The sequence below is a fragment of the Nerophis ophidion genome, linkage group LG01, assembly GCF_033978795.1.
Source record: "Nerophis ophidion isolate RoL-2023_Sa linkage group LG01, RoL_Noph_v1.0, whole genome shotgun sequence".
Lineage (NCBI taxonomy): Eukaryota > Metazoa > Chordata > Actinopteri > Syngnathiformes > Syngnathidae > Nerophis > Nerophis ophidion.
Window position 1 is genome coordinate 77177184 of NC_084611.1, and position 26601 is coordinate 77203784.

The 26601-nt window shown below is 37.7% G+C and overlaps 1 protein-coding gene across 3 annotated transcripts in view; it reads right to left on the reverse strand.

The window, feature by feature from the left end:
* The window catches only part of rnf24 (ring finger protein 24), a 60337-nt gene extending 33969 nt beyond the window's left edge, over positions 1 to 26368 (reverse strand). Inside the window, exon 1 of one of the 3 annotated variants that reach the window (XM_061912121.1) lies at positions 26091 to 26368. Coding sequence is in view for 1 of the 3 variants with exons in the window: in XM_061912113.1 (XP_061768097.1) it covers positions 25964 to 25995 (32 nt within the window). In the remaining 2 variants the exon portion in view is untranslated. Of the gene's footprint in view, positions 1 to 16999; positions 17169 to 25963 lie in introns of those variants that run through there. The other 2 variants (XM_061912113.1, XM_061912124.1) reach the window with 2 other exon arrangements.
* Positions 26369 to 26601: the final 233 nt, after the last annotated feature.

The window sequence follows — 26601 nt, forward strand, 5'->3', positions numbered from 1 at the left end:
TTTATTTCAGCACTATATAATTGTATGTATATCATTTGTCAATAATTTAAAAGCCCCTTTTTATGCAGTATATTTGATTAGCCTGACCTAAGTCAAAGGTTTATGTGTTAAATAAATAATAATCTTTATGATTAACATATGGTTTCATATGATTTACCAATGCTGTAAACAGTAGGTAGGTTAGAAATGATTATTGAATAAGATTAAAATCAAGAGTAAGATTACTAATTCAGTGTGAGTGGGCCCCGGGCCCCTCTGTAGTTAAAAAGTTTGGCCTTGAGGTCAAATAAGTTAAGAACTCCTGGTTTAATTATTTCAGAAATGCTGAAAGGGGCTGTTTGCGATTTTTACGCAAGTGTTGTAAGCATCATACATACTCCATCCTCTTCCGGCTTTCACCACAGATTGACGTACAGTAATGTTGTTTGCTTGTAACACACACACACACACACACACACACACACACACACACACGCACACGCACACGCACATGCACATGCACAGACACAAACACACACGCACACACAACTGATTTGTGTGTGGTTAGCTAATGATAGCAATTTACCTGAATTAAGCTACTAAATGTATTTAATTCGGTCTCTTCTCTTCGTCTTTTACTGATAGTTTATTTAGACTTTATTGTTTCCATATTGACACTAGGAGTGAGAAGAAAATCGATGTGGCATTATATCGCGATATATTTTTTAACGATACAGTATCGATTAATTTTATTTTTGGGGGGAAAAATTCAAGTAGTGTTTTGGGCTGATTGAACATCAGGGACAAGTGGTGAGGAAGAAGTCAACAGCGGAACCTAGATTTATGAACACCTTCATTTGTGAACTTTTCGATTTACGAACCTTTGGATCGCGCCGAATATGCCTCTGGGTGCAAACCAGGTCTCTGTGTAAGAACACTTCAGTCATTCATTTTGTGTCCTGCTGGCGGTCAGTTTATAGAGAGATTTTAAGGCAGCTTTGTATCACAGTAAGTTTTTAATTGTGATGAGAACTCACTTAACTGGAAAAATATGCCAAAGCCGACTTGTTTCATAGCGGAGGAAAAGACTACATTAGTCTGCTCGTTTCACTCCTCTCGTGAGTAGCAGTTCACAGGCGGACCATTTGTTTATTATTGTAGCAGTTTGGTTTTTAAAATTCAGGAATTATATAATTTCTGATTGTTTGTGAGGGCGCCAAAGAGACTTCTGTGTGTGCGCGTGCATGTTGGCAGAGCAGCACATACAGGACAGTTCATCTTGGTATTGTTGTTTTAGCTTGTTAAAAAAGAGACAGTTGATTCATCACCTCCTTGTTATGTTTGTTTGATTTACAGTACTGTATAGCACTTGATCTTCAAAGTAGGGTAGGGGGATATATCGAATATACTCAATATATCGCGGGTTTGTCTCTGTGCGATATAGAAAATGACTATATCGTGATATTCAAGTCTACGTTCTCACGCAGTTGCTTTTAGCTGCGGGCATTACACTACAGGCTCTTCTTACTCTTTCTTGTCTCTCCTTCTCACAGAGATATAAAACAAGCGCACCTTCTTACATACGTCACATACAGTTGCGCGTGCAACGTCATACGGAGTGGAGAGGTAGCACTGTCGGTAACGGTAGCTGTAGTGCTAATGGTGCGGTGCGAGTGGTAATACGAGAGAGAAAGGTGCCAATCTGGTAACAAATGAAGGAATGATTAATTCCCAAGAAAAACAGCAGGGGGTCCATCGTCTGGCGCGAAAATGTGACAAACAGATATATATATATAAAATATGTAAAATATGCGGCAAAAGCGTTGCTACAAAAAATAGCAGCACTGCGAATTTGTAGTATCATTTGAAAAGTCATCCAGAATAAGGAGTGCTTGAAAATCTGCATGTCAACATCTCCAGCCGGTGCCACACCAACAAAATGCCGAGGAAACCATTTGCAGATAAACACCGTATGGAAGAACTAATCAACAACAGGAGATAACGTCCGCAAGAACCTAACACATAGTGAAAGACATACACTATTTGATTTCCTATTATGCAGCTCATTTTTATTTGACAGTTATTGAAACATCATGTGTGACATCGTGCACAAAAGTGCACTTTAGTTGTTTTAAACAATTGTAGTGGTGTTTTGTACAAGAAGTGCACTTTAATTTAGTGTCGTTTTGATATGTCATCTTAGTGACATCATGCACACAAGTGCACTAAAACCTTGTTTTAAAATGTCTCTGACAATCTTGCACAATCTGTTTTGCAAATTACTTGAATTTTTGTGCCACTGTTTAATAACTGTTAAATAAATACAGTGTTGGTAAATTGACTTAATTGTCGTTTCCCTCTCTGCATGAAAGTTTAAAATGAGCATATATTAATGCAGTATGAACAAGAATGTTTTAATGTAGACAAATAGACTCATCATACTGGTGTGATTATATGCATTTAGTGTACATTCAAGGCTAAGGCAAAATATCGAGATATATATTGTGTATCGTGACATGGCCTAAAAAAAATCGAGATATTAATAAAAGGCCATATCGCCCAGTCCTAGTTTAAAAGTATACAAAACCTTAACTAAAACAGGAACTTTTGTTGAGGCTTGAACCAATTATTCATATTTACATTGTTTCTTATGGAGAAATTAGCTTTAATACACAAACTTTTAAATTTACGAACCTTGTTCAAGAACCAATTAAGTTTATAAATCGAGGTTCCAATGTATAAGGAATGTTTTACATTTAAGTGGCAAGCAACATATGCTACTTCCCGTTGGAGTTAGATCGAGATGTCATTACACAGTAAAAGTAGTATGCTGCTTCAGGTTTAAAGGTCAAACCGCGATTTCACAATAAAAGTAGATGTAATGAAGATAAATGTTAAGGAAACAGTGTCACATATGAGACATGATGCAACAGTCATCCTGACCTTTTTTGTGTGTTTTTTTTTTGTAGACAGAAACCCCTCAGTGCTTAAATGCACAATACAAAATAACTGCTGCACTTGAAAGAGCTCTGATGTCTGACCTATTTGTGTACCTGCATCATAATTTGGTTTATCTAGGTCAGTGGTTCTTAACCTGGGTTCGATCGAACCCTAGGGGTTCGGTAAGTCGGCCTCAGGGGTTCGGCGGAGGTCAAAACACACCCGATTCTTTGTCTCAGTAAAAACTTCTACCTATCGGCGTATTATGGATACGGAAACAGCAGAAGTCACGCTGATTTGTTGTGAGTTTATGCACTGTGTTGGTTTTGTTTTTTAAACAAGGTGATGTTCATGCACGGTTCATTTTGTGCACCAGTAATAAAACATGGTAACACTTGAGTATGGGGAACGTATATTTACCATTAATTATTGTTGCTTACTAACATGCAAATTAGTAACATATTAGCTCTTAACTAGTCATTATTAAGTACTTATTAATGCCTAATTCGGCATGGCCTCATTATAACCCTAACCCTTTAACCCTAACCCTAAAACTCCAAAATAAGTCTTTGTTACTTAGAATATGTTCCCCTAGTGTCCAAAAACTTCTAAATTAAGTCGTTGTAACTTTGAATATGTTCTCCATACAAAAGTGTTACCAAAAACACATAACTTTGTCTTGAATTTGAAAAAAAAACATTTTATTTTTCACAAAGAAGGGTTTGATTAATGCGCATATGAAACTAATGGGGTTCAGTACGTCCAACAGGGTTAAGAACCACTGATCTAGGTCATTCATTATTAAATGTATTATTTTTTTCCATGTCTATTCTTAATTTTACCATCAAAAATATGTTTTACCTATTTGTCCCTAGATATCCATCCATCCATTTCCTACCGCTTATTCCCTGGAGGGTCGCGGGGGGCGCTGGTGCCTATCTCAGCTACAATCGGGCGGAAGGCGGCGTACACCCTTGACAAGTCGCCATCTCATTGCACGGCCAACACAGATAGACAACATTTGGACTCACATTCACACACTAGGGCCAATTTAGTGTTGCCAATCAACCTATCCCCAGGTGCATGTCTTTGGAGGTGGGAGGAAGCCGGAGTACTCGGAGGGAACTCACGCAGTCACGGGAGGACATGCAAACTCCACACAGAAAGACCCCGAGCTCGGGGATCGAACCCAGGACCTTGGTATTGTGAGGCACATGCACTAACCCCTGGCCGCACCGTGCTTCCCTCAAAGTCGATATGACACCTCCAAATGAGACAAGTGCAAGAAAAGAAGAAACAACAACTCCAAAGCACCGTTATTATCAGATCAATGTTAAATGTTGAAAAAGCAACATTTTATTATTGAACAATTAACATGTATTTATTTACACACCACACACAAAAGTATCGAAAATTGGTACCAGGACTTGGGAATTCAGACCATTTCATTTTAAATGATATCAAGACACGTATCGCATCGGGAAGTCCTTGCCAATACCCAGCACTAGTTGACACTTAGAATATTCAGTTTGCTTTCATTTTGTCACATATTTCCTGTGTGAAAAGAAGAGTTAGGTGTGGGAGGAAAAAAAACACAATGAGCAACATGACACTGCATAGCCGTGCTGTATGTCACAAACAACAAAGCATTCAGTAAAATATTTTTTTTTATTTAAATCAGGGGTGTCCAAACTTTTTCCATTGAGGGCCGCACACTGAAAAATCAAAGCAAGCGGGGGCCATTTATTCTAAAAAAACCATCCAATATATGTATAAAAAATATACATTTAGGCCTCCACTCAGGTTTGATCCTGGGGACCCCAAAGGGTTTTGGTAATAATAAAATGTTAAAAATGTGTCATTATTCCGTATTATTATTTATACTATTATTCAAGTTTTAAATCACTAGATCAACATTAGGTCTATCTGTCAATATGACGTTTTTAAATATTTAAGTTGTATGCTCTTTTTGTCGAAGAAAACCATATTTTTTAATGGAAAAAAATCACAAAATATGCAATATTTTCACTCAATAAAAATTTTAAATAGAATATTTGAGATTATACAATAATTGGAGCCGTGAACAACAACTCATAACACCATTGATTTTAATTCACTATTACTTTTTTGTGCAATGACACTTAAAAACATAACACACTGATCCAAAAGGGTACTACTCAGTAAAGTGTTAAAAAATAAATAATGATTTTTTTTTTTACTGTTTACTTTTAACACAATGGTCTCGAGATCAACTTCAGATCCATCCGTCAATTATAAGTTTTTTTGTTGTTTATGTTTTTTGTTTGTTCGTTTTAGGCCCTTCTTTGAAAAAAAAACAGCTCATTTTTTTATATGGCAAACACAAAATAGGCAACATTTGCCCCAAAAAATATCTCAAAGTGGAATATTTATTGTAACGTAAATGGAGCTTTGAATAGGTCAATAATTCATAATTACATTGATTTTGATTCACTTATTTTTTTTTTAAAGAAAGAAACAGCCTGCATGGCAGCTTTGTGTTATTAGAGTAAACATTGTAAAATGTTCCAGTTACAATTTACATTTGCTCTTTTATACCACGTTTTATGTGTTAATTTTTTTCAATCATATTTTTAAAAAGTGCTGTGGGGTCGTAAAAAAATGACCTGCGGGCCGCAAATGGCCCCCGGGCCGCACTTTGGACACCCCTGATTTAAATGAATGACAAAATTGGCATGGTTATTTGATTAAGACGGTAACTGGTGCTTAAATGATCATATATCATACATACGACTAAAAAGATGCCACCACATTATTCAAAGATGTTGGACAGGACAGCCGAGATAGTTTTGAGTTAAGAGGGTCTTGCGCAATCAACCAAAAGGACATGAAAGGACATGTCCACACCTACTGAGGACTAATTTTGGAAACTTGAACCCCTCCCCTTTAGCAAACATCATGATAGAAGGGAGGTTTTGTGGTGCTAAAACCTCATCTGTGACTTTCTTCATTGCAGATTTCCTGAGTTACAAATTAACAGAAGGGAGGAAAAAAATAAAACTGCAATAATATTACGGTTGCAACTATTTTGATTGTTGACTATTAACCGACTATCATAACGGTAGTCGACTAATCAGATTACAAAGTGTACACATTGTAGTTTGAGCATCAGCTTTTAAATCGAGTTTTAGATATTTTAAGCATTAGCATAAATATGACTAATTCATAAATATTTACACATACTGTAACTTTAGTGCTCATTCGGCTGTTATAAAACAAAAATAACCATTAAAATGTTGTCCATCTAAAAGCAAGGGCAGGCCAAAGAAAGTATTTACACACACAATACATACATATATATATATATATATATATATATATATATATATATATATATATATATATATATATATATATATATATATATATATATATATATATATATATATATATATATATATATATATATATATATATATATATATATATATATATATATATATATATATATATATATAAATATATATATATATATATATATATATATATATAAATATATATATATATATATATATATTCATCCATCCATGTACTACCACTTATTCCCTTTGGGGTCGCGGGGGGCGCTGGTGCCTATCTCAGCTACAATCAGGCGGAAGGCGGAGTACACCCTGGACAAGTCACCACCTCATCACAGGGCCAACACAGATAGACAGACAACATTCACACGCACATTCACACACTAGGGATCATTTACTGTTGCCAATCAACCTATCCCCAGGTGCATGTCTTTGGAAGAGGGAGGAAGCCTTTCCAGCCTTACCCTTTCCATCCTTTGTAACTGAGCTACTGTGTCAAACAATTTCCCTTGTGGATCAATAAAGTTTGTCTGAGTCTAATTATATATATATATATATATATATATATATATATATATATATATATATATATATATATATATATATATATATATATATATATATATATCTATATGCAAATACACACACACACATACATATACACATGTATATATATATATATATATATACATACATACACACACACACATAAATGCCTACATATATATATATACACATATACTGTATGTGTATATTTATACATATATACACGTATATACACATATACATACTGTATGTGTATAACAACTATTTAACTCATTCAAAAACAAGCATTTTGTGATATGTGCTGCACACAAGCATTTTAAAGATTATTAAATTACTCCTGGATTTTTAGCAATCTAATAGCCTCAATGTTTACAATTGTATCATTGATTAATTGTTAACATTTTAGCTACCTAATAGATTGGATGTTTAATCTTATGATGCCAATGCATTGGTGTCTAATTTTTCGCCTGTGTGTGTGTGATTGATGCTTTTTTTATTGTGACTTTCTCCATTGCATTGCAAATTAATGACGATTTAAAAGTACTTAAATTGATTTTGACAGAGGCGCTGTCGGACTCTGACTAAAAAGACAGTTAAATCTAGTTTTCAGACAACTTTGTATCACATTTGTTAGCGGGCTGGCAAGGTACAAGCTTACTATCTTACCTAGTTGAGAACGCATCCGCCAGATGTCCTACATTCCCCGCATTACAGATGAAGTGTCATAAAAACAAGATCTGCTTTGCAAAATGAGCAAGCTATTCATGTTTTAAAATATTTTCAGCCGCGATGTTGTTCGAGTGGCTGCGCTGACTCACGTCCCAACGGAAACTTAAGAGTGATGACGTCAAGACTGTTGTCTGTGACCAATTTTACTGTCGGTATTTGTCGACAATGTCAATGTATCAATTCACCGATAATTAATAGTACCGGAAACCCATATTTCAAAGCTTGCATCTGTTTTTACAACACATATGTCAAACACACAACCTGGTATTGTAATACTTTTTAAAATCCATCCATCCATCCATTTTGTACCGCTTGTCCCTCTCGAGGTTGCGGGGGAGCTGGAGCTTATTGATCCTAGTTTACAGATACAATGTCCAAAAACTACTGAACATCTCAATTTTGTGATTTGTACTTTTGTCATAGTTTTGTTCCATCCATCCATCTCCTACCGCTTATTCCCTTTTGGGGTGCCTATCTCAGCTACAATCGGGCAGAAGGTGGTGTACACCCTGGACAAGTCGTCAGGGCCAACACAGGCCAATTTAGTGTTGCTAATTAACCTATCCCCAAGTGCATGTCTTTGGAAGTGGGAGGAAGCCGGAGTACCCGGAGGGAACCCACGCATTCACGGGGAGGACATGCAAACTCCACACAGAAAGATCCCGAGCCTGGATTTGAACGCAGGACTGCAGGAACTTCGTATTGTGAGGCAGACGCACTAACCCCTCTGCCACCTTGAAGCCCTAGTTTTGTTCCAAAGAAGAAAAAATACCAGAGTTGACTAAATGTCAATGGATAGCTATGACAACTTTAGTCAACTTGTAAGAGCATAAAACCTCTTTCACATTTACATTTGTCTCTCATGCATATCTGTCAAACCAATGCATGTTACAGAACTCAAGACTTAATGCTAGTGTGCTGCTAGTGGGATGTGAATGTAAACACACAAGAATGCCAGTAATGTTCTAGGGAAGTGTCACTGTGATCAGATTTCTTGCCATATATAATGTTTAAGCCATGTCTGGAAAACTAAGTCAGTTTGTGAAAATAGTGCAGAACGGCTGAATGCAAGTATTCTGATAGAGATTTGACTCAATGAGCTCTTTTAAAAACAAAACACCCTTAGTGAATCGGTGTAACCATGCAATGAGTGACATCATTCATAAAACATAGCTTTTTATTCAGGTGGAGAGACACACATTGTAAAACCTAGTTGGCTTTATGTAGAGCAGGGGTCACCAAAGCGGTGCCCGCGGGCACCAGGTAGCCTGTAAGGACCAGATGAGTCGCCCGCTGGCCTATTCTAAAAATAGCTCAAATAGCAGCACTTACCAGTGAGCTGCCTCCATTTTTTTTATTGTATTTATTTACTAGCAAGCTGGTCTCGCTTTGCTCAACATTTTTAATTCTAAGAGAGACAAAACTCAAATAGAATTTGAAAATCCGAGATAATATTTTAAAGACTTTGTCTTCACTTGTTTAAATAAATTCATTCATTTTTTTACTTTGCTTCTTATAACTTTCAGAAAGACAATTTTAGAGAAAAAATACAACCTTAAAAATTATTTTGGAGATTTTTAAACACATATACATTTTTACCTTTTAAATTCCTTCCTCTTCTTTCCTGACAATTTAAATCAATGTTCAAGTAAAATTATATTTTTTAATTTTCATTTTAGCTTCTGTTTTTTTTTTAAGAAGAATATTTGTGAAATATTTATTCAAACTTATTATGATTAGAATTCAAAACAATTATTTTGGCCAAACTAGAAAATCTGTAGAATCAAATTGAAATCTTATTTCAAAGTCTTTTGAATTTCTTTTAAGATTTTTGTTCTGGAAAATCTAGAAGAAATAATGATTTGTATTTGTTAGAAATATGGCTTGGTCCAATTTGTTATATATTCTAACAAAGTGCAGATTGGATTTTAACCTATTTAAAACATGTCATCAAAATTCTAAAAATAATCTTAATCAGGAAAAATTACTAATGATGTTCCATGAATTCTTTGTTTAATTTTTTCAAAAAGATTCGAATTAGCTAGTTTTTCTCTTATTTTTTTCGGTTGAATTTTGAATTTTAAAGAGTCGAAATTGAAGATAAACTATGTTTCAAAATTTAATTTTAATTTTTTCGTGTTTTATCCTCTTTTAAACCGTTCAATTAAGTGTTTTTTTCATAACTTATTCTCTACTAAAAACCTTCCGTAGAAGGAAAAAAAAATGTACGACGGAATGATGAACAGAAATACCCTTTTTTGGGGGGAATATTTATCTGTTTCTATATTCATTTATTGTGAGAAATCATTAAGATGATCAGTGTTTCCACAAAGATAAATATCATTAATTATTAATAATAACAGAGTTAAAGGTAAATTGAGCAAATTGGCTATTTCTGGCAAGTTATTTGAGTGTGTATCAAACTGGTAGCCCTTCGCATTAATCAGTACCCAGGAAATAGCTCTTGGTTTCAAAAAGGTTGGTGACCCCTAATGTAGAGTATTTGGACAATCCTAGAGAGCAAGGGCATCAACACTTTTTATGAGCCTTGTCAGAGTTCTCCTAACTTGTTTGCCCTACCTTCACATATTTTAGAAAAGCTTTGAGGCAAAAAACACCTCTAAACTAGTTCCACCCTTTGTAAGACAGTCACTACGACTTCAATTTGCTTAATTGAACAAAGGGATGGTATAGGCTCCAGCACCCCCCACAACCCCAAAGGTACAAGCAGTAGAAAAAAATGGATAGATGGAACAAACAAAAGGTAAACCGATGAACTTTTAAGATTTAAGTATTCAACCTCTAAGACATGCCACAGATATTCAACCTGTAGATCAGCCAAAGAAATCCCAATGGAATATTTAGAAAGAGCCGGACGCCATGCCGCCAAACTATGTAGTTCCGCTTGTCCAATCACACAAACATCAGTCAAGCACTCCGCAACTGATTCCATGGTGCTGCTAAACACCCGTTTCTCTGCAGTTACACAACAGGAAAATCAGACATAACATTCCTGGCGTGACTCAGCTGGGAAAGGGGGCTAACGCCTTGATGAGATATGGAAATTTTTTTCAGCATTCTACATCATACAGTTCATCATAAATCGACACAAGCAGCAAGAGATACTGCAAGGAGTATGGGTCACTATGATGGTTTTCAAGAGGTGGTAGTTTTGTCAAGTCAGGTTCGACTTCAGGGTGCAACACGGAGGTAGAAAACTACCTACATCTAAAAATCTAACCTATCAGTAAACCACCCACATGCCTGCTTTAAGGGTCATATTGTCGACACAATTCTACAGCAATGAAACAACTTGCTTACCTTTAACATTCACAAATATTGATAGCTAAACTGAAATATAAACACATGTTGACATATATAAAAGGAATGTAATGTGTTACAGAAAAAATCTGAACTGCTCGGTTGACCTGACACAGTTCTGACCGAATATGTTGTTCGGATTAGGTTTTTCCTTGTGTTACGAATTAGTTTGGAGCGTAGAGCTCCATGATTTCCCCATTAAAAGAATGGCAGGCGGACTTGGACAACAAAAACATATTCAACTATTAATCGCGGAAAAACGTGGAAATTGAAGTAATGTGACTGAAATGCTGTCATCGTGACGACAAGGATAAATTGCAATGGTGGATTATTAGGACGGTATTCTCCGGTGTTAAAAACAACACTAATGTACACCAAACCGAAAACCGTTTCACAAAACCGTAGTAAGATCCAGGCCATGGATTTGTGACTTGTTCTACCCCTATTATACAGATACGATATTCCTATTTTGCAATTAATTTTGTTTAATTGTTAGTCTTTATAGGGCTCATGCTAGCCACTAGGGGTGTGGGAAAAAATCGATTCGAATATGAATCGAATCCGTTGTGCGATTCAGAATCGATTCTCTTTTTTTTTTTTAAATCTATTTTCATTTTTATTTTTTTAATCAATCCAACAAACCACTACACAGCAATACCATAACAATGCAATCCAATTACCAAACCAAACCTGACCCCGCAACACTCAGAACTGCAATAAACAGAGCAATTGAGAGGAGACAAACACGACACAGAACAAACCAAAAGTAGTGAAATAAAAATGAATATTATCGACAACAGTAACAATATTAGTTATGATTTCAGCGTAGCAGTGATTAAAAATCCCTCATTGACATTATCATGAGATATTTATAAAAATAAAAAAATAAAAATAGTGTCACAGCGGCTTACACTTGCATCACATCTCATAAGCTTGACAACACACTGTGTCCTATGTTTTCACAAAGATAAAATAAGTCATATTTTTGGTTTGTTTAATAGTTAAAACGAATTTACATTATTGCAATGAGTTGATAAAACATTGTCCTTTACAATTATAAAAGCTTTTTTTTTTTAATCCAATACTCTGCTAACATGTCAGCAGACTGGGGTAGATCCTGCTGAAATCCTAAGTATTGAATGAATACAGAACCATTTTGAATTGGGAAAATATTGTTTCTGAATCGAGAACTGAATAGAATCGAAAAAAATCGATATATTATCGAATCGTGACCCCAAGAATCGATATTGAATCGAATCGTGGGACACCCAAAGATTCGCAGCCCTACTAGCCACTAATGAATGCTAATTTCGTAACAGGCTTCTTGCAAAGATGTTGACTGATAAAAAAAACAAAAACTGATACTACTATGCCATGAGGCTTATCAACCCACCATGTGTATATTTCGGGGAAATGTTTCCATCCATCATCATCTACAGTGTTTATCCTGCGCAGGGTCAAGGGAATCTGGGGCCTATCCCTGCTAAATCCCTGGAAATAAATGGGATAAAAGTGCAGGGCTGATAGAGATGACACAATCATTTCATACCACAGGAATTCAGAGAAGCCATCCAACTGTCAAGAAATGAAAGTGAACCCAAATAGCATACTGATTAATCTCTTCTCAAACTGAAACTAAGCAACATCTATCTTGAGTTCGATTTGATGGTTTGAAATGTTTTTCCTTACCATCATTCCTATTATGTGTTTCTCTCACTCCAAAATCATTACACGGGGAAAGTTTATTACATGACGAGAAACAATTTGCTTGCACATCACATTTACTGGAAAAGGAGGGTAATTATCACATCTACCCCCCAAAGTCATTATGCATCCCAGCCCCCCGACTGTGACATGACAGTGTCAACTACGAGAAGGCACCCAGAAAGTCTGGACCTCTGCCAGGGTTACTTTGTTACAAACTACTCAGTCTATTCCACAAAGTGTCTAAATATAGAAACAGAGGTTGAATTACTGCAGCGACAAACCTGATAATGGTGCCAAAGGTAACGCAAGAAGACCTACCCTTTCCTGACACACTGTATAACTGTGAATAATACAATGAATACATTGCTCTCCTGTCAAGAACCTTCCTTAAGACGACAATCATGAACAACAGTGACTAATAACTATGGACTATGAATATCTGAGTTTCAAACTTTTGTTCATGTGATCTGAATGAGTCATTTTCAGAAACACTAATTATAGATAACAGTATTTATCAACTACCCCTCCAAAGACACAACTAATATTTCCACCAAACCCTGAACAGTTACATTCAAATGTTTTAGCTCCACTGAGAAGTGGAAATTTCCACTGGCAGCCCCAAACACCATGAGATTTGACATCTGAAACCCAATATGTGCAAGGACTGGCCTAAAGACCAGGTCCTTACAGGCAAAGCAAGGACATTTTCAGTACGTTTGACTGTTAATGTGATATGGTCATATGTAGACATCGGGGCTGCAAGGTGGTGTATTATCCAATACAATAACAATACAATTATAAAGGACAATGTTGTATAACTGGGAGTTTAAGGTTTTTTTCTGAAAAATTTGCATCAAAAGTCAAGCAATAGCCACCATCATGCTTATGTCACAACTTCAGATGACTGAATATCCAACACATATCAATCGCATACACAAATTTAACATACAGTACCAAGTAGATGCCAACAAAATAGATGTACTTAATAATTCTAGCAACACTCTTATCTTCAGTAACAATATTACTTTGCGAACATCTTAGTTTTGCTTTATTGTACAATTTGTTAGACGATTAAAAAAGTTAAAGGCAACAGATTGGGTCTGGAATGAATTAATAATTAAATCGTGGTGAAAATTGCTTTCGAACTTTATGTAGAAGTAAATCAGATTCAAGGAACAACAGATTTTGTTTGATATCAGTGGTTATGTCTCTAACAGCTATATCAAAACCAGTTGTAAATAAGTAGCAGAGCATGAATACGAGTCTATGACTTAGACAAATTCCAATCAAATGTTCCTTCATAACCATACAGGTTTATTTTTTAAGTTATTCCTGAGAACAACGAATGTTCTGTATTGTTGTTGGGTTAAATTTTGTTGTACCCAAACAAATCCATTCATAAGCCCAGATTTTGCAATAAAAGCCTATATTACCAATTAATCTTGAAAGAGTTTAACTGCTCCTCAAAATAGACTGGCTTGAAGCTTTAAATAGAGATGATTGCAACTCTTATGTCAAATGTATGAAAACACAAAATGTATTGGAAAAAGAGTAGCAAATAAGTGTTAGAGAAGCCTGTCAAGATTTAAAATTAACAAACGAGATTTAATAAAATGTATGACATTTTCTTAATTTGGTCTTTTGCTCAACCCGCCGGCCCCTCATAAGTGTAGCCCACCCTTTCTGCGTTGTCTCTAATGGTAATACAAGCTGACACAAACAAGAGGAACTGACACACACAGCTGTCTCGGAGAATTCCCAGCCACAGCAAGGTTTTTTTCCTACATTTTTTGTAGAAGTCAATATTTCACACAAGTATTGCCTTCAACGTGGCTCGTTCAAAGTATTAGTGATATCAGAGTGCGGATTGTAATCGCAGTTAGTTCTGAACTATGATTTTGATAGTCCAATTAAAATATTAATATTGATCATCAAGCAGGTACACAATTGTTGTAGACATACGTCTTCTGTGTTCCTTATCATTAGTTTATGTACAGCATATGTTGATTTTATGGCAAAACAGAGTGTATTGCTAGGGTTTTGATTTAAAATCTTGGGTCTTAAGCTAAAGTTGATGTTTTTTATTTTTTTAAACTTGGTTTAAATATTTCACTGTGTGTATTCGTACTCTTTGAACACATTCAACAACACTGTGATAATTTCAGTCACATTAACTGCGATATGAAATGTTTACATTGTTACATCCCTAAAAAGTAAGTAACAATAAACGGTAATACAGATAACAGCGGAAAAAGTCCCGACGGTCAGTATTAACGTATCAAATTATCGAAAAACTGCGATTGATAACAACTTAGATAAAATAATGAATGCTAACATGAAAACAAGAGACATTAACATCACTCCTTATTAAGAAACATCATACCTTAATCTAAACTTGTATATACAGTACACAATACTGTCTTTCACACCAAAGATACATTTTTCACATTGAACAAAAAGGCTGTGCGGTCTTAGCAAAAAGTGATGTTAAAACAGACAGAGGTGTCTTCAACAGAACGTAAACTTGCGTGACATCACATAGCTCGGAAGTGAAATGAAGTCATCACACAAAACAAAAAAAACAGTTTAAAACATCTGAAAATTCAAATGAAAGAAGATTAACATATATAAACACAAAAATAAAAATAATATAGCTCTTATGATGTCAGCATACTATTTAATGTTTCCTCTGCCAAGAAAGTATATTGTGTTTTAACTTGGTTAAAAGATTTCAGTGTGAGTATAAGTACTTTTTGAGCATATTCAACAATCCCGCGATAATGATAACCTTGATAATTTTGGTCAAAATCACTGTGATATAACATATTTATAGCGATACATCCCTAATCAAAACAACTAAAAACAGACTGCATTTCCAGCTAAACTTAAAAACCTGTCATTTCTGTTTGACTTAAGTTCATAAGGGGACTCCAGTAGGCACAGTAGGGGTGTGGTGAAAGTACACATTGCAAAGCCTACAAGCACCAATGCTCCAAGAGCCCTGTGGTCTGCAATTATTGTTTTGATGAACTCTCAAGCAGCCTCTAAATCTAGTTACTGTAATTGCCAAGCAATGATGGACAAATATGCTTCCTAGATTTCACCCAGTGGTGTCAAAGTGTTTTATCAAATTTAACAGTGACTTCTAATGTTGGTGAGTTGCTGGCACTTTACAGGAACCTTCTACATACCGGGGCAAACATTTGCAGTGGTCTGTTAGAAACAAAGCGTGGTCCAAGGAACGGCAGCACCTTACTGAGACACTATGTTGCACCTACATGATCCCTTGCAAAAACTACCTTGTTTAGTGTAAAAGAAAGCATTGCAATGGTGCAGAAAAGATAGAAAAAAATTAATGATATTGTGATATTCAAGACTTTGATTGATTGATTGATTGATTGATTGAAACTTTTATTAGTAGATTGCACAGTTCAGTACATATTCCGTACAATTGACCACTAAATGGTAACACCCGAATAAGTTTTTCAACTTGTTTAAGTTAATCATTAATGGATAAGGTAAGGGATGGTGTACACATCACTGTTTCATTATTCTTATTGAAAGAGCGTAGGCCCTTTTCACCGCAGAAACTTTAGCATTTGCCCTGATTAATGAAATACTCCCCTGCCTTTCCACCAAAAACTACCCACGTAAATAAAGTTCCACGGGAACTTATTTAGTGGTACTTTAAAAAGTTCCTGCAGGAACTAAAAATGGGCGGACTGTGCTGTCAAACGGCGATTGGTAAACATACAGTAGTTGGGGTGTTCCTAACACGTTGTTTTCCAAATTTCAGCGCCATTCGTGTATGCGGGATAACTTCTTTATTTATTATTTACTACCCCATACTTAAAAAAGACGAATATAAAACGACGGAAAACCTTTCATTTGCATGAACATCTGTGTGCTGAAGAACGCTGATTATTTGAACTATCTTGTAGTGTATTTAAGTTTTTACACAACCGTAGCGTTAGACCTAATTTGCTGTTTAATGCCGTTTAATTTTTATAAGCTTCATTTCGATACGCAAAGTTACGAGAAGTGGGCAGACTCTTTTAAATGCATTTACAGAGGAATATTAAGTATTCAGCCAGACTTCCAATCGGCAAAAGGGGGGCTGCTCACTATGACTCTGACACCTCGTTTTCCCAGATGAATGTGAAATAGACGAGGCAGTAAATGAGTGTAACTCAGGTAAATTACATCAAATAGTCACTATTTACTTTCTTACATCCAGTAAAAATTGTCAGCGACACTCCATTTGGGTAGATAGTTATTGGTCTCAACCAGAGTGACCGAATGCTAATGCTAACAGGCGAACGCTAAATGTATGTCTTGTCGCCGTGAGATAAGATGAGATTTGCCTCGGATGAAAAGGGCACAGCTCCCTCCCCCACTCTCACCACGTTCTACAGAGGCACTGTAGAGAGCCTACTGACCAACTGCATCTCTGTCTGGACTGGAGCCTCCAGGGTCTTCTTAGACTGGAAGTCTCTGCAGAGAGTGGTGAGGACGGCGGAAAAGATCATCAGGACTCCTCTTCCTCCTGTCCGGGAGATTGCAAAAAGCCGCTGCCTGACCAGGGCTCAGAAAATACGTAGAGACTCCTCCCACCCCCACCAAGGACTTTTTTCACTGCTGGACTCTAGAAAGAGGTTCCACAGCCTTCGTAGCAGAACCTCCAGGCTCTGTAACAGTTTCTTCCCTCAGGCCATATGACTCTTGCATGCATCATAATAATCCCATCAATTCCCCCCAAAAACAGATTAATTCGCTGGACTATAAGGACAATATAACATACATCCATGAACAAATGCAAAAGTGCAATGTATTTATGTGTACAGTAATCTATTTATATCTGTACCTTCTTTTGTAAATGCAAACCCTTTGCACCTCATTGCTCTTTTATCCTGGACTACCACAAGCAAATGCAACAACATTTTGTTCTTATCTGTACGGTCAAGTTCAAATTTGAATGACAATAAAGGAAGTCTAAGTCGGAGTCTCTAAGTCTATAAACACTGACATTTATTATTTGAGATAGGCTCCCGCAACCCCCTTGACCCCGAAAGGGACAAGCGGTAGAACATGGATGGATTTCTTATTCGTGCATTCTTATTTACAGCTGAAATGGACTCTCGTGAATTCATCATTTACAGAGAGGGTGACATTCTGACACTGGATTCTGGACAAAAAGCCTGACTTTTAATGGAAAACTTAGTACACTTTTTTTAAGTCAGTTTTTACAATTGTTGTGTTCTGTATCTTATTGTTTGTATTTAGTTTACTTACACTTTAGTAAAAGAAATATGACCTTGTAGTTTGTTTATTTACAAATATATCTATGTATATTTACAAGTATACTACACCTCTCCTCCTTACGTCATACCGATTTGCAACAAACTTGTATGAATTGCGGTGGTAACACAAACCACACAAGTCTACAGGAAACTAAAGGTTCCAGGAACTTAAAAGTTCCTAAATTTAGGAGCATACAGTGCAACACACCCAATTATGTAATAGTAAGTTGATATTGTTGGATTCATGTCTTGATGTGATGCTATGTTACGCAAAACGGCAGCTGTAAAATGCTTACGAGGCCTGTGTACGGTTACGTAATATTGTGTCTGGTCTACCTCCGTCCACATACCTCACAAGCTTTACAACATAAAGCAGTAGCTGCTGTTCCACAGAGATGTATTTTAAACTAAAGGAAGTGACTTTTTTTTTTTGGCCGTATAGACTTGTAACTGCTCAAACACAGGCAGGCACTTCAGCGAGTATTACATGCATGGCCAATAGTGCAAATTACATTACATCAATTCCGCCCATGACCCTTAAACAACCCTCAGCCACAAATAGATCGCAGTTTCTGCGTACGCACACTCGGCCATTTGTACTTGGCTGAGCTTTCCTCCTCTCTCTTCTGGCCCCGGAGGCTTGCGCTCACATTGAACATCTGTGCTTCCACCTTTTCCTCCCATAACTTCTACCTTGTTGTAGTCCTGCAATTTCTCTGACTTTGTGAATTATTTCCTGATCCTATTTCCTTATCTTATTTTGAGTTGTTGTCATTATCTACTCTGTGCACAGCAGGGGCTGTGATTGATAACTTGCAAGAAGAGCAATTACATTAATTAAATGACATGTCTATGTATTGATTGATTGGTTGATTGAAACTTTTATTAGTAGATTGCACAGTTCAGTACATATTCTGTACAATTGACCACTAAATGGTAACACCCAAACAAGTTTTTGAACTTGTTTAAGTCGGGGTCCACGTTAATCAATTCATGGTAAATGGGTAGGAACATTATATTTACTTAAGACACTTTGTGGATGAATTGTACTTGTTGAAGTAGTTTTAATGCAACATACGTTTTACATTTACTGGAGTATATTCGTGAAGAAGACATACTATTTTTACTCTGTTACATAAAAAAAATTATTGTTACATTTATGTATACTATCGTTATATTTAATCATAATCCATTGATTACTGCTTGTAAATACGTTGTTCGTCAGATAGACTTCTTCCAACGTGCACTGTCACATGATTCCGTTGCACCAATCCAACAGATTCTGGTAGTTACATGACTGCACTCGGCGGCCCCACGCTGTAAAGTGACATTAGGGCTTGCGACAAGCAGTCCGACAATCAATGTTTACATACAAACTACGAAAAATAACATTTATATGATGAGTGGTCATCTGTGTCCCAAGAAATTTTCACATTTCAGCCTACAAGAATTAGACTTCCAATTGGAGAAAACGTGTTGCGGTAAGTTGAATGGATGTGAACCCTAAAACAACTCACGATTTGATTCTGATTCTCAAGGTGACGATTTGATTCAGAGTCTATTCTCAACTCAGAGCGATTTTTGCAATATATTATTTAGTATAAAAATTATAAAACATTTCAAACTAATTGAGAAGAACTGTTCTCAAGTAACGGTGCTCCTATTTGAGAACAATTGTTGGCTGCTCTACCCACCTCTCGTCTTCGTTGAGCACACAAACGTAGATATCGCATGGGTTGGATTATTTTCAGTGTTTGTATTTTGTCCAAAAACATTCCCTTGGCTTGACTTGGCTTCATGGCATGCCTGCATGGCCACTGGCTCAGGACGAGAAATGTGTCACACTTGCTCACACTAGCCAAACATGCCATACTTTGGATGTGAAGTGTTCCCAAGCACGGGTTCAATTGGCCTTCAGTGAGTACCCCAAAAATAAATCATTGTGTAGTTGTATGCAGTGCAACTTCACTGGACCAGACTGACTGATGTAGTTATATAAAATATTACAAACAGGGCTTATTAGGGCAAACTACAACGGGAAGAAACTCTATATCAGGGGTGTCAAACTAATTTTACATCGGGGGACACATGGAGAAAAATCTACTCCGAAGTGGGCCTTTTTGGTAAAATCATGACACGATATCTTTAAAAAAAAAAGGACAACTTCAGATTGTTTACTTTGTTGAAAAATAAAACAAGAAAATTCTGAAATTGTACGAATTATAAAGGCCTACCGATATGAGATTTTCTTATTTAAACGGGGATAGCAGGTCCATTCTATGTGTCATATTTGATCATTTCGCGATATTGCCATATTTTTGCTGAAAGGATTGAGTAGAGAACATCGACGATAAAGTTTGCAACTTTTGGTCGCTAGTAAAAAAGCCTTGCCTATACCGGAAGTATGTGCGTGTGACGTCACCGGTGTGATGGCTCCTCACATCCTCACATTGTTTAGAATGTGAGCCACCAGCAGTAAGAGCAATTCGGACCGAGAAAGCGACAATTTCCCCCATTAATTTGAGCGAGGATGAAAGATTTGTGGATGAGGATATTGATAGTGAAGGACTAGAAAAAAATTTTAAAATTAAGTAAGATAAAAAGCGACGGCTACGGGCGGCGGCAGTGTGAGTGTTTCAGATGTAATTAAACACATTTACTAGGATAATTCTGGAAGACCTCTTATCTGCTTATTGTTTTAAAAGTGTTTTAGTGAGATTGTAAAGACATACCTCAAAGTCGGATGGCTGAGGTGAACACGCCAGTGTCTCTGAGAGAAGCCGAGGAGCCAAGCTCACAGCTGCCTTTTTTGACAGCTACTGCAGGAGGACGCATAATCCACTGATGTTTCCGGTAAGATATATATCACAATTTTCCCATCCAAAAACATGCTGGTTGACGTAGAGAAACATGTTCGCTTGACCGCTCTGTGTTAAAGCTTCACAACAAACAAAGAAACAACGGCTGTGTCTCGGTGCTAAAGAGAGCAGCAATCCACCGCTTTCCACCAACAGAATTCTTCTTTATAGCCTCTATTATTAATTGAACAAATTGCAAAAGATTCAGCAACACACATGTCCAAATTACTGTGTAATTATGTGATAAAAAGAGATGAATTTTAGCCATAAGTGGTGCTGAGCTGATATGTCCTCTCCAACCAATAACGTCACAAACACACGTCATCATACGCGTCATCATTCCGCAACGTTTTCAACAAGAAACTCTGCGGGAAATTTAAAATTGTAATTTAGTAAACTAAACCGGCCGTATTGGCATATGTTGCAATGTTAAGATTTCATCACTGATATATAAACTATCAGACTGCGTGGTCGGTAGTAGTGGGTTTCAGTAGGCCTTTAAGATTATGCCACATATGTAAAAATAGTTGTACTTCTGTAGCGCTTTTCTACCACTTTTTAAAGGAGCCCATTATGCAACCTCCTCCTGTAGCTGTCAAAAAGGTAGCTGTGATCTTGGCTACTCCATTGGCTTCTCTCAGAGACACTGGCGTTCACCGCACCCATGCGACTTTCAGGTATGACTTTATAATCTCACTAAAACACTATTAACACTATAAGTAGATATGGGATTTTCCAGAATTATCCTAGTAAATGTGTCTAATAACATCTGAATTGCTCACACTGCCGTCGCCTTTTTTTTTTTTTTAGTGCTTCACTCTAACTTTCCTCATCCACAAATATTTCATCCGTGCTCAAATTAATGGGGAACTCGTCGCTTTCTCGGTCCGAATTGCACTTGCTGCTGCTGGCTATGATTATAAACAATGTGAGGATGTGAGGAGCCCGACAACCCGTGACGTCACGCTTACATCGTCTGCTACTTCCAGTACAGGCAAGGCTTTTTTATTAGCGACCAAAAGTTGCGAACTTTATCGTCGATGTTCTCTACTAAATCCTTTCAGCAAAAATATGGCAATATCGCAAAATGATCAAGTATGACACATAGAATGGACCTGCTATCCCAGTTTAAATAAGAAAATCTAATTTCAGTAGGCCTGTAACTTTAACTTTAACTTTAACTTATCCGGGTGTTACCATTTAGTGGTCAGTTGTACGGAATATGTACTGAACTGTGCAATATACTCATAAAGGTTTCAATCAATCAATCAAAATTCATCGTGTGAGGCAATGAAAATTAAACAAAAAAAAAAAAAAATGGTTTGAATTGGTCCAGGTTATCAGGGACTGTTATTACTGATGGACAGGTGTCGCGGTGTGACTGCAGCCAGGCACGTAAGAAAACCCTTGTCTCTGTCACGTTCACTCCTTTGCTGCTTTTCCACTAATGCAGGGGTAAGCAACCCAGAACGTTGAAAGACCCATTTTGGACCCAAATAACAACGCTATCAAGCGCCATTCATATAAAACTTGCGGGCCACACTAAAATTAAAGGCCTACCGAAATTAGATTTTCTTATTTAAACGGGGATAGCAGGTCCATTCTATGTGTCATACTTGATCATTTCGCGATATTGCCATATTTTCGCTGAAAGGATTTAGTAGAAAACATCCACGATAAAGTTTGCAACTTTTGGTCGCTAACAGAAAAGCCCTGCCTTTACCAGAAGTCACAGACGATGACGTCATCCGTTGATGGCTCATCACATCCTCACATTGTTTTTAATGGGAGCCTCCAACAAAAAGAGCTATTCGGACCGAGAAAACGACAATTTCCCCATTAATTTGTGCGAGGATGAAAGATTTGTGTTTGAGGATATTGATAGCGACGGATTAGAAAAAAAATAAAATCAAGTTAAAAAAAAAAAAACGCGATTGCATTGGGATGGATTTCGATGTTTTTAGACACATTTACTAGGATAATTCTGGGAAATCCCTCATCTTTCTATTGTGTTGCTAGTGTTTTAGTGCGTTTAATAGTATCTGATAGTCGGAAGGGTGTGTCCACGGGTGTCTTGACGCCAGTGTCTGATGGAAGTCGACGCCAGCGGTACGGACGGCACAAGCTTAGCTGATCTCCGGTGAGTGGCGACTCTTTACCACAATTTTCTCACCGAAAACTGCTGGTTGACATTTGGTCGGGATCCATGTTCGCTTGACCGATCTGATCCATAGTAAAGTTTCACCTCCGGGAATTTTAAACAAGGAATCCCCGTGTGTTTGTGTGATTAAAGGCTAAAGCTTCCCAACTCCATCTTTCTACTTTGACTTCTCCATTATTAATTGAACAAATTGCAAAAGATTCAGCAACACAGATGTCCAAAATACTGTGTAATTATGCGATTAAAGCTGACTACTTATAGCTTGGATCGGGCTGGAAAATAATGTCCGCTACAACCCGAGACATCAAACGCGCGCGTCATCACACCCCAATGTTTTCAACAGGACACTTAACGGGAAATTTAAAATTGCAATTAATTAAACTAAAAAGGCCGTATTGGCATTTGTTGCAATGTTAAGATTTCCTCATTGATATATAAACTATCAGACTGCGTGGTCGGTAGTAGTGGGTTTTTATTAACATTGCAACACAGGCCAATACGGCCTTTTTAGTTTACTAAATTGCAATTTTGAATTTCCCGTGAGTTTTGTCTTGAAAACATCGCGTAATGATAACGTGTACGCAAGACGTCACAGGCTGTTAGGGAATATGAGCGCTGCGCACACACACAGCTAAAAGTCATCTGCTTTAACTGCATAATTACACAGTATTTTGGAGATCTGTGTTGCTGAATCCTTTGCACTTTGTTCAATTAATATTGGAGGAGTCAAAGTAGAAAGATGGAGTTGGGAAGCTTCAGCCTTTAGCCACACAAACACACGGCAATTCCTTGTTTAAATTCACAGCGGTGAAACTTTACTATGGATCACAGCAAACATGGATCCCAACCGAATGTCAACCAGCAGGTTTCGGGGAGAAAATTATGGTAAAAAGTCGCTTCTTACCGGAGATCAGCTGAGCTTGTGCCGCCCATACAGCTGACGTCGACTCCCCTGAGACACTGCGCGTCAACACACCCGTGGACGTACACATCCGACTATCAGGTTCTATTAAACTCACTAAAACACTAGCAACACATTAGAAAGATAAGGGATTTCTCAGAATTAACCTAGTAAATGTGTCTAAAAACATCAGAATCCGTCCCAATTTTTTTAACTTGTTTTTTTTTTCTAGTCTGTCGCTATCAATATCCTCAAACTTGAATCTTTCATCCTCGCTCAAATTAATGGGGAAATTGTCCTTTTCTTGGTCCGAATAGCTCTTTTTGTTGGAGGCTCCCATTGAAATCAATGTGAATATGTGAGGAGCTGTCACGCCAAATTTGTTCCCTCTACAATAACCTTCCCCCCTTCATTTACTTCCGGGGTCATGATGACACGGTCTAGCTCCAGCCTATCTTGCCGATTGTATTGTACCATATGTCCCGGCAAGAAATCTGCGTTCAAAAGACTCCGGCTTATTAGTGATTCCTAGAGCCCAAAAAAAGTCTGCGGGCTATAGAGCGTTTTCCGTTCGGGCTCCAGTACTCTGGAATGCCCTCCCGGTAACAGTTCGAGATGCTACCTCAGTAGAAGCATTTAAGTCTCACCTTAAAACTCATCTGTATACTCTAGCCTTTAAATAGACCTCCTTTTTAGACCAGTTGATCTGCCGCTTCTTTTCTTTCTCCTATGTCCCCCCCTCCCTTGTGGAGGGGGTCCGGTCCGATGACCATGGATGAAGTACTGGCTGTCCAGAGTCGAGACCCAGGATGGACCGCTCGTCGGGACCCAGGATGGACCGCTCGCCTGTATCGATTGGGGACATCTCTACGCTGCTGATCCGCCTCCGCTTGGGATGGTTTCCTGTGGATGGGACTCTCGCTGCTGTCTTGGATCCGCTTCGAACTGAACTGTCGCGGCTGTGTTGGAGCCACTATGGATTGAACTTTCACAGTATCATGTTAGACCCGCTCGACATCCATTGCTTTCAGTCCCCTAGAGGGGAAGGGTTGCCCACATCTGAGGTCCTCTCCAAGGTTTCTCATAGTCAGCATTGTCACTGGCGTCCCACTGGATGTGAATTCTCCCTGCCCACTGGGTGTGAGTTTTCCTTGGCCTTTTGTGGGTTCTTCCGAGGATGTTGTAGTCGTAATGATTTGTGCAGTCCTTTGAGACATTTGTGATTTGGGGCTATATAAATAAACATTGATTGATTGATTGATTGATTAATACAGACGTTTTGTTAACACTATATTATAAAAATATAACGCTATCTTATAAAAATACAGATGTTTTGTTAACGCTATATTATAAAAAAATTTAAAAAACAATTTACAAACACAAGCTATGGGATGACATAAGAGGAAACGTGACCCCGGAAGTGAATGCATCATCCCAGAGCTTGTGTTTGAAAATTGTTTTTTAATTTTTTTATAATATAGCGTTAACAAAACGTCTGTATTTTTATAATATAGAGTTATACCTTTATAATATAACGTTAACAAAATGTCTGTATTAATCATGACCCCGGAAGTAAATGGGGGGAGAGGGGGGGGGGCTGTAGGGGGGAAGAAATTTGGCGTGACAGAGCCAGGAAAATGTGACGTCATCGTCTGCGACTACCGGTAGAGGCAGGGCTTTTCTCTTAGCACCGAAAGTTGCGAACTTTATCGTGGATGTTCTCTACTAAATCCTTTCAGCAAAAATATGGCAATATCGCGAAATGATCAAGTATGACACATAGAATGGACCTGCTATCCCCGTTTAAATACGAAAATCTCATTTCAGTAAGCCTTTACGATGGGGGCCGCAAAATAACGTCCCGCGGGCCGCGTGTCTGAGACCCCTTTATGGCAATACACACTTTTTATTTACAAATACACTGTTGTGTTTTTCAACGTGACATTTGGCCACAACAGACAGGCACATCGCCAACATTTTGGCGTACGTCAAGGTAAGCTCGGCATCTTTAATTAGCAGCAAAGTGTCACATAGTCCTGATGTAAACTCTCCAAAAAGGACGCGAGAGCCCTCTGGGCGTATAGCTGGCAAGCTAGCTTAAAAATCCCCCGCGTGTTAAAAAAAAAAAAAAAAAGCCTACCTATACATTTATGTCCACAAATTACCACGAGGAAAATACTCACTGACGCCATTTAAAGGAATGCGTTGAGCACATGTCGGGTGTTTATTTCCCCCAAAATGTGGCTACTGTAGCATCACTGCTCGTGTGTCCAATGTTAAGTGGATGGGAGAGAAGGCGCGTCCACTCACCAAGCTAGCTGCTCTTCTGTTTACTTCACGGTCCTTTAAAAAAAAAGACACACACACACACACACACAAAAAAAAACGCGTGGACGCGTCCTTAAATCCACGAATGATGGAAAGCGGTCTTGACGATAGGCACGTTCCACACGTAAACCGGTTTCCCCCCCGCCTCCTCGATCCACACGTCGTCCTCCCACCCAGGCCAGAAGACACACACACACACAACAGTGACCGAAGCTGCAGGGTCGTGTGCGTGGGCAGTGAAGGCAGCTCTACGGAATGAGGGAGGAGGAGGAGAAGCGCTCACAAAAAGTGGACGTAGTCTGATTATCCCCTCCCTTTTTCTCATTGCCGCCAACGTTTGCCATCATTCCACATACCAGGGGTCACCAACCTTCTTGAAACCAAGACCTACTTCTTGGATACTGATTAATGCGAAGGGCTACCAGTTTGATACACACTTAAATAAATTGCCAGGAATTGCCAATTTGCTTAATTTACCTTAAAGGGGAACATT